Below are 16634 nucleotides of genomic sequence, written 5' to 3' on the forward strand. Positions count from 1 at the left end.
AGTAATATTGTGGATTCTTCTATCCAGGTCACTGGTCTTGATGCTTCTGTCGAACAGGGCCATGGCCAGTCAGCACTGCCATCATGTTGTCATCCTGGAGAGAGGTCTTTCAGTGTGCAATTGACTGACGTCTTCTTCACAGCCCTCTCTGCCCTAATGTTTTTGACTGGCATGCCAGCACTTGGCTTAACAATGGAACAGAATTTCTACTATTTTTTGAGCTGACGAATTTAGCAAGCTCCTTAGGGACTGTATTTTTTAAACAAATGTATGTTAGTGGTGCAATCAGTGTTGCTGTTGTTGTTGTGGTCTTCAGTCCAGAGACTGGTTTGATGCAGCTCTCCATGCTACTCTATCTTGTGCAAGCTTCTTCATCTCCCAGTACCTACTGCAACCTACATCCTTCTGAATCTGTTTAGTGTATTCATCTCTTGGTCTCCCTCTACTATTTTTACCCTCCACGCTGCCCTCCAATACCAAATTGGTGAGCCCTTGATACCTCAGAATATGCCCTACCAACCGATCCCTTCTTCTAGTCAAGTTGTGCCACAAATTTCTCTTCTCTCCAATTCTATTCAATACCTTCTCATCTACCCATCTAATCTTCAGCATTCTTCTGTAGCACCACATTTCGGAAGCTTCTATTCTCTTCTTGTCTAAACTATTTGTCATCCACGTTTCACTTCCATACATGGCTACACTCCATACAAATACTTTCAGAAACAACTTCCTGACACTTAAATCTATACTTGATGTTAACAAATTTATCATCTTCAGAAGCGCTTTCCTTGCCGTTGCCAGTCTACATTTTATATCCTCTCTACTTCGACCATCATCAGTTATTTTGCTCCCCAAATAGCAAAACTCATTTACTACTTTAAGCATCTCATTTCCCAATCTAATTCCCACAGCATCACCTGATTTAATTCGACTACATTCCATTTTCTCATTTTGCTTTTGTTGATGTTCATCATATCCTCCTTTCAAGATCATGTCCATTCCGTTCAGCTGCTCTTCCAGGCCCTTTGCTGTCTCTGACAGAATTACAATGTCATCGATGAACCTCTAAGTTTTTATTTCTTCTCCATGGATTTTAATTCCGACTCCAAATTTTTCTTTTGTTTCCTTTACTGCTTGCTCAATATACAGATTGAATCACATCGGGGAGAGGCTACAACCCTGTCTCACTCCCTTCACAATCACTGCTTCCCTTTCCTGTCCCTCGATTCTTATAACTGCCATCTGGTTTCTGTACAAATTGTAAATAGCCTTTTGCTCCCTGTATTTTACCCCTGCCACCTTCAGAATTTGAAAGAGAGTATTCCCATCAACATTGTCAAAAGCTTTCTCTAAGACACAGGTAGTATATGTAACAGTAAATACAATACAACTGAATTTGATTGTTTATGAATGGATTAATGTCTTCTGTCACTGAGAGGAAGTAATCATCAAACTGACAAAAGCCTTGTTGGGTAAAAGCTAACTTTCTGATAATCTTTTTGTTGTGCTTTTCTGTGACTCAGCATCTCTGCTATTGGTGAGTAGCAACTATCCTTTTCATAATATTGTCACAGTCCATCCTGTATTTTCCATTATTTAATCTTCAAATTTGGTGGTCAATGACTTGAAAGTGTCATAATTTCTAGTAGTGTTACTTTTTGGCAGTTCAGTAAAATTTTGGTTGCTATTTTTATTTATTACTAGTTTAAAATCAAATTGCCAGTCTTTGCACCACTTTGAAATCTTATCAAGATCTGATTTTAGGTACTGACCACACAATTTGTGTTTTAATTTTAAATAGTTACACTAATAATTAATTTATTGTATTATAGCACTGTGACAAAACCCACATAAGGGCCACATCTTTTCCTTTTCACATATGGATTTATGATCTGAGATGGTTGTGCCCTTAACTACTATGGCTGTGTGAAATCCTTGTTAGGGATACCAACACATGTTGCTTCCTTCACATTGATGGATGGAATTTGTCATGCTATATTAATTACAAATATGTTACTATGGTGTAACTTGATAATGGCTGACAGGGAAAAATAATATAATCTCTAAATTTAAAAAAATAAAGTTGTTATTTCAAAATAAAACTGACAATGCAGGAAAATTACTGCCTCCAAGTGTGAAAACAGCACATGCTTTTTCCATGCTGGATGCTGTGAAGCTACCAACTTGGATAGAGATATGTCTAGCCTTTGGCACTGTAATAGCCGTACATATTGCTTCATGGTTATGAAAAAAGAGTGGCCAATTATAAAACTTTAAGTTAATCTTCTACTAGCAAAGGAAGAATTAGTATGGCTGAGGGCTGTTGTTGGCAGCAGCAAAGTTAGTAATTAGTAAGTTCCATCTTGGATTTTCCATTGTTTGAAAGATAGTAATGGGGTAGATAACTTGACTGTGATCAAACCAGCCAGATCAGCCATGAGTTTCAAAAACTCTACTATCTTCAGTCCTGATGCCTCAAACAGCTTCACTTCTGAGGAGTGTAGACAAAAGTGTGCAGAGAACCCAAAGAGTTCAGGAGCACACTGATAAGACAAGGACAGTAATTAGGTGATTAACAAGCTTAAGAAAGTCATTCTCCTAGGAAGTACTCATGTGAGGGGGTTGTCTGAACCAGTACAGAACTCTCTGAGTAGTGAATACCAGGCAACTACTATTGCTAAGCCAAGCGAAGGGCTCAGCGATGTCACTAAGTAATTTAGGCTCTCTGGGGAAAGATCTTGGTGACAGGAAAAAAAGTGTAGGTCATTCCCATTAGGGCAGATGCACATAATTATAGGGTTATATCATTGACATCAATTTGTTGTAGAATTATATTTTGTGCTCAGTAGTATGACGTTTCTGGAGACTGAAAATCTGTTCCTCCATGAGGTCCATAGTGTTGTAGACAACAGTGCTTAGGAAGGTATTTGAAACTATCCCACACTGCCATTTAGTGAAAAAATATGAGCTTGCAGAGTATTGTACCAGATTTGTGACTGGATACAAGACTTCCTTACAGACAGAACTCAGCATGTCACTTGTAATGGAACAAAATTGACAGATGTAAAGGTAATTTCCAGAGTACACCAAAGAAGTATATAAATGAACTAGCAGAAAGCATCAGAAAAGCTTTAAAACTGTTCACAGATAATATTGTTGTCTAGAAGTATGTAGCAATACCAAAAGACTCTATCAATTTGCAGAATGACCTGCAGAGGATTGATAAGTGGTGCAGACTCTGGCAGTTGACCCTGAACATAAATAAGTGTAACATATAGCACATACATAGGAAAAGAAATCAACTGCTGTACAACCATACTACTGATGACAAATTGCTGGAAACAGTATCTACCATAAAATATGTAGAGTGACCTTAAGTGGAATGAACATATGAAACAAATAGCAGCAAAATCAAATGCTAGACTGGAATTAATAGGTAGAATCATCAGGAAATGTAACTCACTCACAAAGGAAGTGGCTTACAAGGCACTTGTTCATCTGTTTCTTGAATATTGTTCATCAGTCTGGGATCCTTAGCAAGTAGAAGGCATAGAAGAGGTAAGGGAGATCCGAAGAGGAGCAGCACATATTGTCACAAGATCATATAGTCTGCATGAGAGTGTTACAGAGATGGTCAACAAACTCCAGTGGCAGATGCTGCAAGAGATGCATTGTGCATAATGGAGAGGTTTACTATCAAACTTTTAAGAGAGCGCTTTCTGGGAAGAGTCAGACAATACATTACTCCTCCCACATATATCTTGCAAAAAGACAATAATGAGAAAATTTGAGAAGTTAGAGCTAATACAGAGGCTTACTGACACTCATTCTTCCCATGCAACATTTGTTAGTGTGATTGGGGAGGGGGGATTAGTTAGTGGTACCAGAAGTACCCTCCACTGTGCACCATTTTGTGGCTTACAGAGTATGGTGTAGATGTAGACGAACAACCCCTGAAAGAACAGCTTTCATAAATTCCATCTCAGTTACCATACCTTTGAAAGTAGAATTTAAAAAACAAAAGGAAAAGATTTGAGCATCCATGTCACACCAGTCAGTATGTGCTATACTCCATTGTACCTGAATTTGTGACTTGCCTGGGGAAAAAAAAAACACTTCCAGGAACCTCCTTAATGTACTCTGAGATTTCTATGGGTGATGGTAGACCTATAACCCAGATACCATATCACAAACTGTATTGCTTGCAGTCTGCATTAGAGGAAACTCTTAAATTTTCTAGAAGGAGGAGTAATTCAACCTTCTTTCAGTCCTCAGTTTCATCTATAGTGATAGTCCACAACCTTTTGTTGGCAGCAGCCGCACATGAACAGTGTCTTTAGTACATACTGCATTCTGGATTTAGCACTTTTCCTGCTACCATCTTATTGCAGCAAAAAGTCATACATTTTTCTCAACTTGTGTCCACCTTGATAGCTGAGTGGTCAGTGAGACCAAATGCTGTGCAAAGTGTGAGGGTGGTGGGGTGTGGGGGGGGGGGGGGGGGGTTCAGTTCCCAGCTGGGTTGGAGATTTTCTCCACTCAGGGACTGGGTGTTTTGTTGTCTTCATCGTTTCATCCCCATCAACATGCAAGTTGCCAAAGTGGCATCAGCTCAAAAGACTTGCAACAAGTGACCGGTGTACCCAACAGGAGGCCCTAGCCACACAACATTTCATTTCTCAACCTGTGTTTGCACAGTGTTTCTTGTGTGCAAATTTTAATGACTTTCATAGAAATGACCCCAAAGATATGATGACCATAAGAGAAAGAAAATGACCTTAGAAATAAAATGTAAAATCTTTGAAAATGTGAATGTAGTGTGAGTGTTGCTGAGTTAACATGCACATACAACCAGTCTGCATCAACTATTTGCACCATCCTCAAGAACAAGATCAAGATTAGGGAGATGGATGCTTCAAGGGGAGTGAGTAGAGTATCTAAATAACAGTTTCATATTCTGAATGATGTCAACAGGTTGCTCCTTATATGGTTGAATGAAAAGTAATTGGCAGGTGACATTATTAATGACAACATCATTTGTAAGAAGGCGAGAGAGAATGAGTTTCGTTGGTCTTGTTAAGAAGACGCCAGGATCATCAGTGGCCAAAGAAGATTTTAAGGGAAGCTGTGGGTGGTTCAAAAAGTTTAAGAGAAGAACTGGCATCCATAGCATTGTGAGGCATGATGAAGCAGCCAGCTCCAACAAAAAGGCAGTAGAGAATTTCATCAGCAACTTCAAGATGCTCATAGATTCTGAGTTATCTGCCACCACAGGTTTTTAATTGTGACAAGACATGTGTATTCTGGAAAAAGATGTCAAAGCATACCTTTATAACAGCAGAGGAGAATGCATTGCCCAGTCACAAGCCAAAGAAAGACCTTCTCACACTGTTATTCAGTGCCAATGCAAGCTGTGATTTGAAAATTAAACTGTTGCATGTTTGCCATACAGAAACTCCATGAGCCTTCAGGAAGTGTAATGTCCAGAGGAGCAGGTTAAATGTAATGTGAAGGTCCAACAACAATGCTTGGGTGACACTTGATCTTTTTTGTGATTGGGTCAATGAAGTGTTTTGTCCTTCAGAGAAAATATATTTGCTTGAGATTAATTTGCCGCTCCATGTCTTGCTTGTTATGGGCAACTCTCCTGCCCATTTTCCAGGTTTTCAAGACCACTCCTTGGAGAATTTCAATTTGTTAAGATCCAATTTCTACACCACAAACACTACTCTATTACTCCAGTCTATGGACCAGCAGATTATTTCTAACTTTAAGGAGCTCTATACTAAAGCATTCTCCAAGCATTGCTCTGAGCTGACAGAATCTACCAATCTCACTCTTTTAGAGTGTTGTAAATATCACTTCAACATTGTTGCTGTGTTTAGATGACCAAAAGGGCATGGCAAGTGGTTACTAAGAGAACTCTCACTACTGCTTGGAAGAAGCTTTGGCCAGAGTGCATTGTCGAATGTGACTCTGAGGCATTTGAGTCAGTACCTGTGGAGCCTGTAGTCAATGAGATTGTGTCTTTGACCAAGAGCATGGGACTAGAAGTGGATAACAATGATATTGAGGAGCTTGTGGAAGATCACAGCCAAGAAATGACCACTGAAGAGCTTATGGAGTTGCAGTGTGTTTCAGGGCAGGAAGCTGTGGAGAGGAGTTCCTCGGAGGAGGAGGTGGTGGTGGTGGTAACAGCAAAGCAGCAATCTTCTGGTGCAATAAGAGAAATGCTGAAAGCATGGGAATTGGTTTCATCTTACATTGAAAATCATCACCCCAATAAAGCAGTGGCTATGCTCACTACAAATTTATTTGACAATAATGCTGTGTTGCATTTCCACCAAGTGTTCAAGTGTCAGCAGAAGCAAATGACTATAGATAGCTTCCTAATAAAAAAGAATTAGTTATGTATCATGAATAATAAAGTACATAATACTGCATGTATAATTTTCTTTCAATAAATGGCATGAATAAGATAAAACTTTTAATACTTTTTTTGCACAGAATCCATTACCATGTTTTACATTAATTTATATGGGGTAAACTGTTTCACTTAACGAATGTTTTTCACTATGAGTAAGATTCTGGAGGTTCCACTGTACTTATTTCATTCATCTTTTCAGTGGTATGAGGATTAAATTGGGGCAATTATCCTGGGTTTCCCTTTGTAAATGAACATTTGAAAACAGAGTTGAGCATTGCAGCTTTTGCTTTACTACCCTCAATTTCAGTTCCTTTCCCATTAACTAGAGACTGGACACTAACTTTGGTGCCACTAACAGCCTTTACATATGACTAGAATTGCTTTGGTTTCAGTGAAAGATAACTTGACAATATTCTGCTGCAGTAATCACTGAAGGCATCATGCAATGCTCTCTTAACACCCAAATGTGTTTCACTCAGCATGTGTCTGTCTATAGCTCTACACTGTGATTTACATCTATTAAGCAGTAATCTCAGTTTATTTAGAAGTTTCTTTACAGTGACTGTATATCATGGAGATTCCCTCCCATTACAAACTATTCTACTGTGTACATATCTTTCCAGTGCATGGTCAGACTTTACCCAGAGCTCCTGTGCATGCCCCTGCCCTGTGCCTACAAATGATGAAGAAAAATCAGTTGGCTATGCATTGTGTCAACTGTATCAAACTGAACAAAACTGTAGCACCACGGAGAAGGAACTTCTGGTGCTTGTTTTTGGCACTCATTACTGTCAGTACTAGTTATATGGACAAGAACCTATGGTTATTACTGTGCATGCTGCCTTACGATGACTATTACATTTAGAAGATACCAGTAGCAGACTTGTTAGGTGGGCATTAAAACTGAAGAATATGAGTACATAGTCAAAGACAGGCCGAGCAAATTAACTCACAATGCAGGTACCTTGAATAGGATAATTAAGATCCTACAGTAAATGATGTTCATATCGAGGAATTAAGAAAGGTGCAATACTCTGATGCCAGGGGTAAGAAATGGGCTACATCTCCCTATTTTATTACAAGAGATGATGTTTCAAAAACAAATCTTGGTAAACAGACAGTAGTTCTGAAGACTATCTGCAAGCATATATTGCAACAATGTCATGATAGCATGCACATATATCATGATGCAAAAAGCACAACAAAATGAGGATATAGAGGATTATGTTCAAAACTATCTCTCTTGCATTAAGAGAGTGCAAGGACAAAGACCAAATATACCTCTTCAAACCCTACCTATGGCAGCAGGATCTTTTTAAATCATTGCACTTGATATAGCTGGGTGATTCCCCATTACAGCCAAAAAGAACAGATATTTTTTGTCTACCACTGATCATTTCTTTTGTTACTTTGTTATGATAATGATTGAACACATGACCACTGAGAAAGTTGTCAAAGCAGTTACCATTATTTATTATAACAATCTGGGAGTCTAGAGACCATTGTAATAGACCAAGGGACAAACTTTATGTCTAATCTTAGAGCACAGGTATGTGAACTATTTTACTAAGGAAGTGGAGAACAATGCCATTTCACTCTGAGAGTAATGGCAGGATTGAATGCATACATAAAATGGTAGTTAAAATATATTATTATACATTGAATTACTCTCGGACTGGGATCATCTACTGTCAAATGCGATTTCATCAAACAACACCAGGGCACATGAAACACAGGTTTGAGTCTCTATGAGGACATTTTTCATTGCAAAATGCATTTCTCTTTCAAAATTGGTAAGCTGCTACAGGATCAAGCACCTGGTTAAAAAATGAAAGTTTTTTTGGAAGACAGTTCAGCAGAACATTGCAGCCATGATGAAAGAATGCTGGGATGTCACTATATTAAGTACGAAATTATGTTATGTTACAACAAACCACCATAAAACTAGGCAGAACTGATAAATTTATGTGCCTCTGGGATAGACCATTCTGTATACTTTGTTTTACAGCAGTTGTCAGTGTCAAATTACAGCTCCCTGATCAGAAGATTTGGGTTCATTTCGACTGCTTCACCAAGAATAAAGAGAGCAATATGTAGTGGATCCAACAAAACTTCATTCAGCCAAAAAGCTAATGCAGAGTGGAACTGTTACACAGCAACCGATTAGTTCCTGTTACAATGTTCTTTCCCTCTGTACAATTTATGATCTAGGGATTAAGAACAGATTTCATCTTAAATCTTAGGTGGGAGTATATGCCAGTATTTTCTGTTTCAGTCTATTGTTGAGCCATACTGGTGATTGTGTTGTGTATTCTCAATACATCAGTCCCATGTTTAGCTAGAAATTTTGCTTAAGTGTTGCATACATGTATTGTATCTTGTTCACTGACATCCCCATGATTCCATATCTTATGGGGTGTATCATAGGCAAACATCTAGTGTTTTAGCTTGACCATACTATGTTCCCATTTTGCTTTCATAACATGGTCAGTTCTATATTTTTTTGTCTTTTGGCACAGTAAAGTGTGATTTTTACATATACCATTCCCCTGAGTGAATTATGTGACACTGTTAGTTTGATACTACCATTGCTCTGGAGAGTACTTCTCCTCCACTGGGCTGCTTACTATGAGCAATAGCCTGTAAATTATGGACATCTGGCTTTTGTCAAACAACACCAGCCAAACAGCTGGTGCCTATTCTTTGCTTCACCCCACTTTATGTGCTAATGTGGCTCTCTGTGGAAGTAGCTCAGTTCCATATGACTAGCAGGCCACTGTGCTACTAATGCATCACAACCTTTACATTTCTATAAGCTACCCCCCCCCCCCTCCTCCCCCCCCCTCGCCCAATTCTCCCAAAACTAACTGATAAGCCATTTTCAGCCTCATGTCATTCTTTTATGCCTTTATCTGTATTTTATAATCTGCTTTTACTTTGAATATTTTTGTCATATGTTTGCATTATTTTTCTACATTGTCACATAGTTTTAACCATTGTATGGTATGGCAAAGTTGTGTTCAAAGTTTGTGAAGTTTTGAGAACTTTTGCTATGAAACCATTGCTCTCAAGTTTGCTGCTTTGTTTTAGAAGGGATCTGCAGAAATAGGATCTCAGTTTTCAATGGATCGAACCACGTACTGTTCATTTCCTCCAACAAGATGGCTTTGGGGCCACTAGAGCTATCTTTTCTTCCCTCCCCCCCCCCCCCCCCCCCCCCCGCCGCCCTCCTCCTGTTACCCTCACCAAGTAATTCTCATAAGAAATTATACCCATACAATTTCAGAATATCAGTATGTTATTTACAAGCCCACAGCCCACACTGTATTCGAATCCTATCTGCAGCCATTGCCACTGAGCAACTGTACTAGAGCATTTGCCTTCAACAGATGAAGAGTCCTGGTTACAGTTAAAGTCCAGCACACAGTTTTAATCTGCCAGGGAGTTTCAAAAATCTTCAAGATTTCCAGGAACACCATCAATTATAGTTAGTGTTAACAATAGGACTGAAAAAATTAAGTTAGTTTGTAACAATTAACTGTCACTATAGTACACAACTTAGTTTTACTATTTTATTACCTTGAACATCGTAACCTTCTAAAATATTCAGTGCCATTAATGTTGTGATACCAAGACCATTAGGTGGTATTTCCCAAACAATGTAATCCTTGTAATCTACAGAAATGGGCTGCACTTCAGTACTTGTGTGATCTTTGAGATCATCCAGTGCTAAGTAACCTCCAAGTCTTTGAACTTCTGCAACTATAGCTTGTCCTATACGACCTGTATAAAAGCTTGTCTTTCCTTCCTGTGCAAGAACCTGTGAACAAAATAAATAAATTATTTCAAGCATCTATCGACAGGAATTGTCTATGACCTATCAAAGATTTTTAGTTTTTTATTTTAATTTATTTTCTCTCCTTTGGCATCAGTGTACTATTTTTAAATTGCTCCATAAGAAAATCTACACATACTGTTAGAATACATGGATAATCCAGAAAATGCATGGTCATGTGAACTTGAGTTTGAATGGAAATACTTTTACAAGCTGCAGAAAGGGATGGATGAAAGAAGTGATTAAGGGAAGCTTGTAAATATAAATTACAGTTTATGGGAAGAGCAGTGAGAAAAATTTAACTGTTAGTTGTTTGGTTGGCTGGTTGATTTGGGGGAGGGGACCAAACAGCAAGGTCATTGGTCCCATTAGATTATGGAAGGAAGTTGGCCATGCCCTGGCAAAGGAACCATCCTGGCACTTGCCTGAAGTGATTTTTGAAATCACGGGAAACCTAAATCAGGATGGCTGGGTGCAGGCTTGAACTATTGTCCTCCCAAATGTGAGTCCAGTGTGCTAACCACTGTGCCACCTCACTTGGTAATTTAACTGTAATCATTTTCTTGTTATTGTAGTAACACTGTTCACATTTACGTAGCACTTCTCTTAGCATAGACCGGGACTGAGTCCTAGGCAGGCCCGATGTTAACTGACTGGGCACAGCCCATGCTGCCTGAGTTGTTGTTGTTGTTACGCCGACAGAGGTCGCGTCCGAATTCTCGCATGTCCTTTGGTGGATGGGACTCTACTTGCGGCAACTACCGTCAGTGACGCGCTACGCCGATGTGCGCCTCCCGCGATCTGTCTGGTGGCTACTGCACTACTCCTCCTTTGGGGGGTGAGGCCACTGTGATCCACTGCGTTGGAAGGTGGAGCGTCGGGCAGGAGTGATGACCTCCACATCCATTGGAAGTCCGGAGTCAAGGGGATCTGCCAACCCTCGAGCCAGAACCTTCGAATACGGCTGGAAGTGACCCACATGAAGAGGTCCCCATCATCCCACCACTGGAGCCCGGGACAGAACGGGCGACAAACCTTCGAACTCCGGATCCTGTTCCACCTCAGGAGGGGCAAGACCCAGCGGTGGGGACGATGGGGAAGGGACGACCACAGGTGAACCAGCCTCCTGAGAAACCAGGCCTGTGTGGTGGGCCGGCTCTTGCTGGGGCATCTCAAACGATGGCAATGCTGGTGCTGGAGCTACTGGAGGCTGCCAAGGCTGAGAACCATCGCAGTGCAGCCGAGTCACAGCGGGGAGAGGCGGTAACGTCCCCTGAGAAACCAACACGGGTGCTGGCAATGGGGAAGCCGGTGTCCGAAAGGTTGGAGGGTGGGTGCCCAAACGTGGATGTAGCTGATTTTGGTGACGACGTACCACCCGGTCCCCTGCCTGCAAGGTATAGAGCCGGCGGCCATTTGTGCGCAGGACCACCGCTGGTATCCAACCTGGATTGCGACCAAACCTACGGGCCCAGACCGACATAACCAGTGGAAAGCCAGGTACTCCGTGTTGCAAAGACTGGCGAGGACCAGGCTGGAGGAGGTGCAGCAGAGTCCTAGGTTGGCACCCATGGAGGAGCTCTGCGGGGCTGCGTTCTCCCATTGGTGTGGTCCGGTATGCCGTCAGGAAAAACGTCAATGCTTCCTCTGCAGGAAATTCATGCACATACTTTTTCATCTGCATCTTAAATGTGCGCACCATGCACTCGGCTTCCCCATTCGATTGTGGATGGAAGGGGGGGAGAGCAAACGTGCCGAATACCAAAGCGCCTATAAAAATCCTGGAAGGTCTGCGAAATAAACTGCGGTCCATTGTCTGAGACCAGGGTGATTGGCAGACCTTCCACAGAAAAGATTTTGGCTAGTGCCTGGATTGCGACTTCTGAAGTGGTTGAGGAGCAGCGAACCACATATGGGAATCGGGAATAAGCATCAATGACAATGAGCCAAAAGCCATTGAGAAACGGGCCCGCAAAATCAATGTGAACACGTATCATGTTGTAGAACATACTGTGCAACAAGATATTGTGTATTACCACTATACACCCTCTGTCTATGCCCATTCACCCTAACTGATATCTTGGTGGCATTCATACAAATGTAAAATGCTAAAGAGTGCTTGCATAACAGCTGGATCATAACATGTGTCATTCCATAAGTGGCTCTTCTTTTGATAGTGTATATTTTGTCAGCTACAGCACTGGTATAGGTGGTGGTAGGAGCGTGCATCTGACAAGTGTTTCAGGGGGACAGTCACAGGGGTAGGAGCCATAGGATAGGAAAATAGGCGCAGGGATGAACAAAACCAGGAATGGATGTGATGGCCCAGGAAATCCGGGATAGTTACATACAGTGAAGGCTGAGGTGAGAATGGTGATTTACTGCTATAAAGAGTCTAAAAAGAGTCTGCATCTGAACAAATTTGTTTGCCTTGAATGCCAAGGCTGCATGGGCAGGAGGGGTGGGGCACTTGACATGAAAAGAATGACAGCTGTCAAAAATGTAAATATTGTTTTTTGTTTGTAAGTTTAATATGAACAGAAGTGTGCGGATGACCCTGTATGAGAATTAGGTCAGTATCAATAGAAGTGGCATGAGATCCAAATAAGAGCCATGTATAATTTAATTGAGAGTATTTATATAGAAATTTCAAAAATTTTTACAGATCAGTCTCACTACGAGCCTGCTGTGGCCACCCACTTCATACATTGTAGCACCTACTGCATCGGCATCCCACTTCATGTCCAACCAACACGGGATGCGTGTATCACAGGGAATATACTCACCAGGAAATCTCTCATTGTCTGTGTTGTCAAGAAAAATATTTACTGGTGGCCACAACACAACACAACACCAGATCTCCACCAATGACCACCAGGGCCACTATCCATTCACGAAGCATGTAGAACAGTTTACCAGAGGTTGCAGCTAGCCCAAGAGCTACTTTGATGCATCAGGCATGTGATCACAAATAGTTCTGGCAGATACATCTGCCAAATGGGCTTTATAGGGTGGCACACTGCCAGCAAAGGGCAGTTCGACACTGCTTGGAAGTATACAGAGCTCCACCCGGCAGCCACGGCCAGACGCCTCTTCTAGCTGGCCGATCTCCTACAGATGGACTTGATATAGTCGATGAACATCTTGATGTTGTAGAATTGTTTTTTTTGTGATCTCTCCCCATGAAGAGTTGGGTCTTTTCCATTATTATTTGTTATTTTATATTTGTGACAATCTGCAGCTGGGATCAAATCTGTTGTTCTTTTGGAGATTATATTATTGTTTCGTTTTAGTGAGTCCAATAAATTGTTTTTGGACTTGTGTTTTCCACATTTCTATTTTGCTAGTGCAGATACTTCAGATTACATATGGCAAAATGTCATCAGTGTATCTAAAGTAAACCAACATCTAAAGGAAAACTTGCTCCAAGCCACTCATGAGAAGGTTGACATACAGAGGAGCCATCGTGTTCCCAAGGCAGTAGCCCTGATATGATGTATGTCTGCCCTCAAAGTTAAAGTAGTTGTTCATAAGTGTCAAGGTCATTAAGGTCAGCAGGAAGGTTGTCATAGGTTTGGAATCAGATGAGTACTGGCTGAGGTAATGTTCAGTAGCATTCTTGTACATGGGGAATACATGCCGCGAGTGGGATGAGCACAGATTTGAGATGATTCAGGAAATTGTTGTGTCTTTAATGTAGGAGTGCTTGTACTGCAGGTTACACATGTTAATGTACCATGGCAGATATATGTTTAGTGAGTGCTTCGAAGCCAGCAACTATGAGATGGCAAGGCTGGATATTAGGAAGAAGGTAAAAGGTGAATGTGTGTGATTTGGGATGGTGTAGGAAATTCTACAATTGATCTGTCAGTCCTTGAGAAGGATCTTAGGTTTCAAGGAGAGATGACATGTCAGTTTGTACCATAGCAATGGGATCTCAGTGGGAGGTGCTATATGTAGAAGTTTCAGAAAGTTGGTGTAGACCCTTTCTTACATACTCCTGTTGTCAAGTACCACTGTGGTAGATCCCTTGTCTGCCAGGTGTCTGATGAGAGAGTCATAATGTTTTAGGAAATGAAGCACCTGCAAATCTGCAGAGGATATGTCAGTGTGAGAAAGTGAGTGAAGCAATGCTGGATGTTAGGAATTCTTTGAAAGCTTGTAAGAGGTGGTGAGGTACTAGTGTTGGATCAAGTTGGACTCTTGATTGAAACTGTACAAGGCAGGGTTCAATGTTAAGTTTGCAGTTGAAAATGCTTTGAGATTAAGTTTCACAGTGTTACTTGCAATTCTTTCACATTTTTATGTGTTTCAAACTGTCCTGAATGATTGTTACTGCCATTTTCTGCATATTTTACTTCTCAAATCTAGCATATTAATTTGTATTTGATGACTTCCTGTCTCTGTTCGACTTGTTTTTCAGCTTTTGTCATTTTCATGAACTTTGCCAATCATAATTTTTTTAAAACTTTCTTATCATATTTTCCAATTTTCTTCAGAGAAATTCTGCTCCCCTGTCAACCAGTCATTACCCTTCTTAGTTTTTGTCTGTTCTCACAATTTTCATTTAATTTTCCAGCATTTTTCCAATCTTCTGCCTTCCTTGTCTTTTTTTACTCTCATTTTTCCCCTCTCTGCTTGTTTTCACCTCTTCCACTATCTCTGATGCAGTAAACCCTCTTCGTAGCCCATAATGAATATAATCATATATTATATTTGGTCCTTTTGAAAACTTTTTTTTGTACTACCTAAATTTAGGTCCCAAATTCTCTTTCTTGAAACGTCCTTGTCCCTTTGAGCTTCCCACAAAGATCTAAGTTTGGAAGTCATCCAGGACATCTACAAACCTCAACAACAGCTAGACTTCACCTCCAAAAACTATCCTACCTTCTCCTAAACTACTTTAATAGTGGTCTTTCCATCCTTGTCACACTCCAGCTCCCAAAACAGCCACTCCATCAACCACCACTCCTCTTCTGCAAACCAACCTTGGCCAACTTTCTTAATATCTCCCAATCTTCACAACTACTTCCCAGAACATTGACACTCAGGATTGCAAGGACCAGCCAGAAGGTACAGAGAAGGTACAGAATTCTCTACCTCACATTTAAGGCCTTCTCCCCTCCTGAATTATTTGTGTTATAAAAGGGTCTCAATTTCAAACCTATACCTGCCTTCAGTCATATTGATTTGGTTAAGGACCTATTTTCCTTGACATGTAATGTCAACTGGAGGTATCATTTTGCAGCCAACCACAAAACATTTTCTACAGCAAATCTGACACTGAATTCTGTCTTGAACACTTGAAACAATATCCCAACTTGATCCACCACCACTACCCCTTACAAACTTTCCAAGAAGTCCTAGTATCCAGCATTGGTTCACCACTCTTTCTCAGTTGCCTACAACATGACCTTAACATGTCCTTTGTGGAATCACAGGCACTTCATTTGCTAAAATATTATGACGCCATCTCCATTCTCCCAATGGATAAAGGATCTACCACTGTGGTAACTGAGGGTCTATGACAGCTTTCCAACACTTCTACATACAGCATTTTCCACAAGATCCCACTCCTGTGGGACATGTTGACCTACAGTCCCTGCTTTAAAACTCAGGCCCCTCACAAGGACTAACACATCAAGTCACAGAACATCTTACCCCTCTCAAACTGTGTATTGCTTCCTTTTAACATCTTTCTAAGATCCACAAACCCAATTACCCTGGCTGTCACACAACTACTGACTTAAAAACACCCACTGATCGACACCTGCAACCTATTACAAAATCACTCTTTCTCTATATTAAAGACACTAACCATTTCCTAGGTCATCTGCAATCTGTGCCTGACCCCCTTCCAACATAAACCTTGCTTGTCACAGTTGATGCTATCTCCCTCTATACTGACATCTCCACGTACAAGCCCTGACTGCAGGTGAACATTACCTGAACCAATGCCTAACTGATTTCAAACTTATGACAACCTTCCTGTTCACATAATGAATTTTATACTTATGCACAATTAATTTATCTTTGTGGACAGACGTACATCAGACCATAGGGACCGAGCAAGGTGGCGCAGTGGTTAGCACACTGGACTCGCATTCGGGAGGATGATGGTTCAATCCCACGTCCGGCCATCCTGATTTAGGTTTTCCGTGATTTCCCTAAATCGCTCCAGGCAAATGCTGGGATGCTTCCTTTGGAAGGGCATGGCCAACTTCCTTCCCTAATCCGATGAGACCGATGACCTCGCTGTTTGGTCTCGTCCCTCAAACAACCCAAACCCAAACCAACCCAGACCATAGGTCTGGGCTTTTGAACAGGATGGCTCCTGCCTATGTCAACCTTTTCATGGGTATCTTGGTGGTA

At 41.0% G+C, this 16634-nt stretch overlaps 1 protein-coding gene across 1 annotated transcript in view; it reads right to left on the reverse strand.

Annotated features, from left to right (window-relative positions):
• The window catches only part of LOC126175715 (glutathione hydrolase-like YwrD proenzyme), a 106947-nt gene that overhangs the window by 50129 nt on the left and 40184 nt on the right, over positions 1–16634 (reverse strand). The window contains exon 6 of the mRNA XM_049922647.1: positions 10007–10247. Within this exon, the coding sequence (XP_049778604.1) occupies positions 10007–10247 (241 nt within the window). The remainder of the gene's footprint in view (positions 1–10006; positions 10248–16634) is intronic.

The sequence above is a fragment of the Schistocerca cancellata genome, chromosome 3 (genome assembly GCF_023864275.1).
Source record: "Schistocerca cancellata isolate TAMUIC-IGC-003103 chromosome 3, iqSchCanc2.1, whole genome shotgun sequence".
Taxonomy (NCBI): domain Eukaryota; kingdom Metazoa; phylum Arthropoda; class Insecta; order Orthoptera; family Acrididae; genus Schistocerca; species Schistocerca cancellata.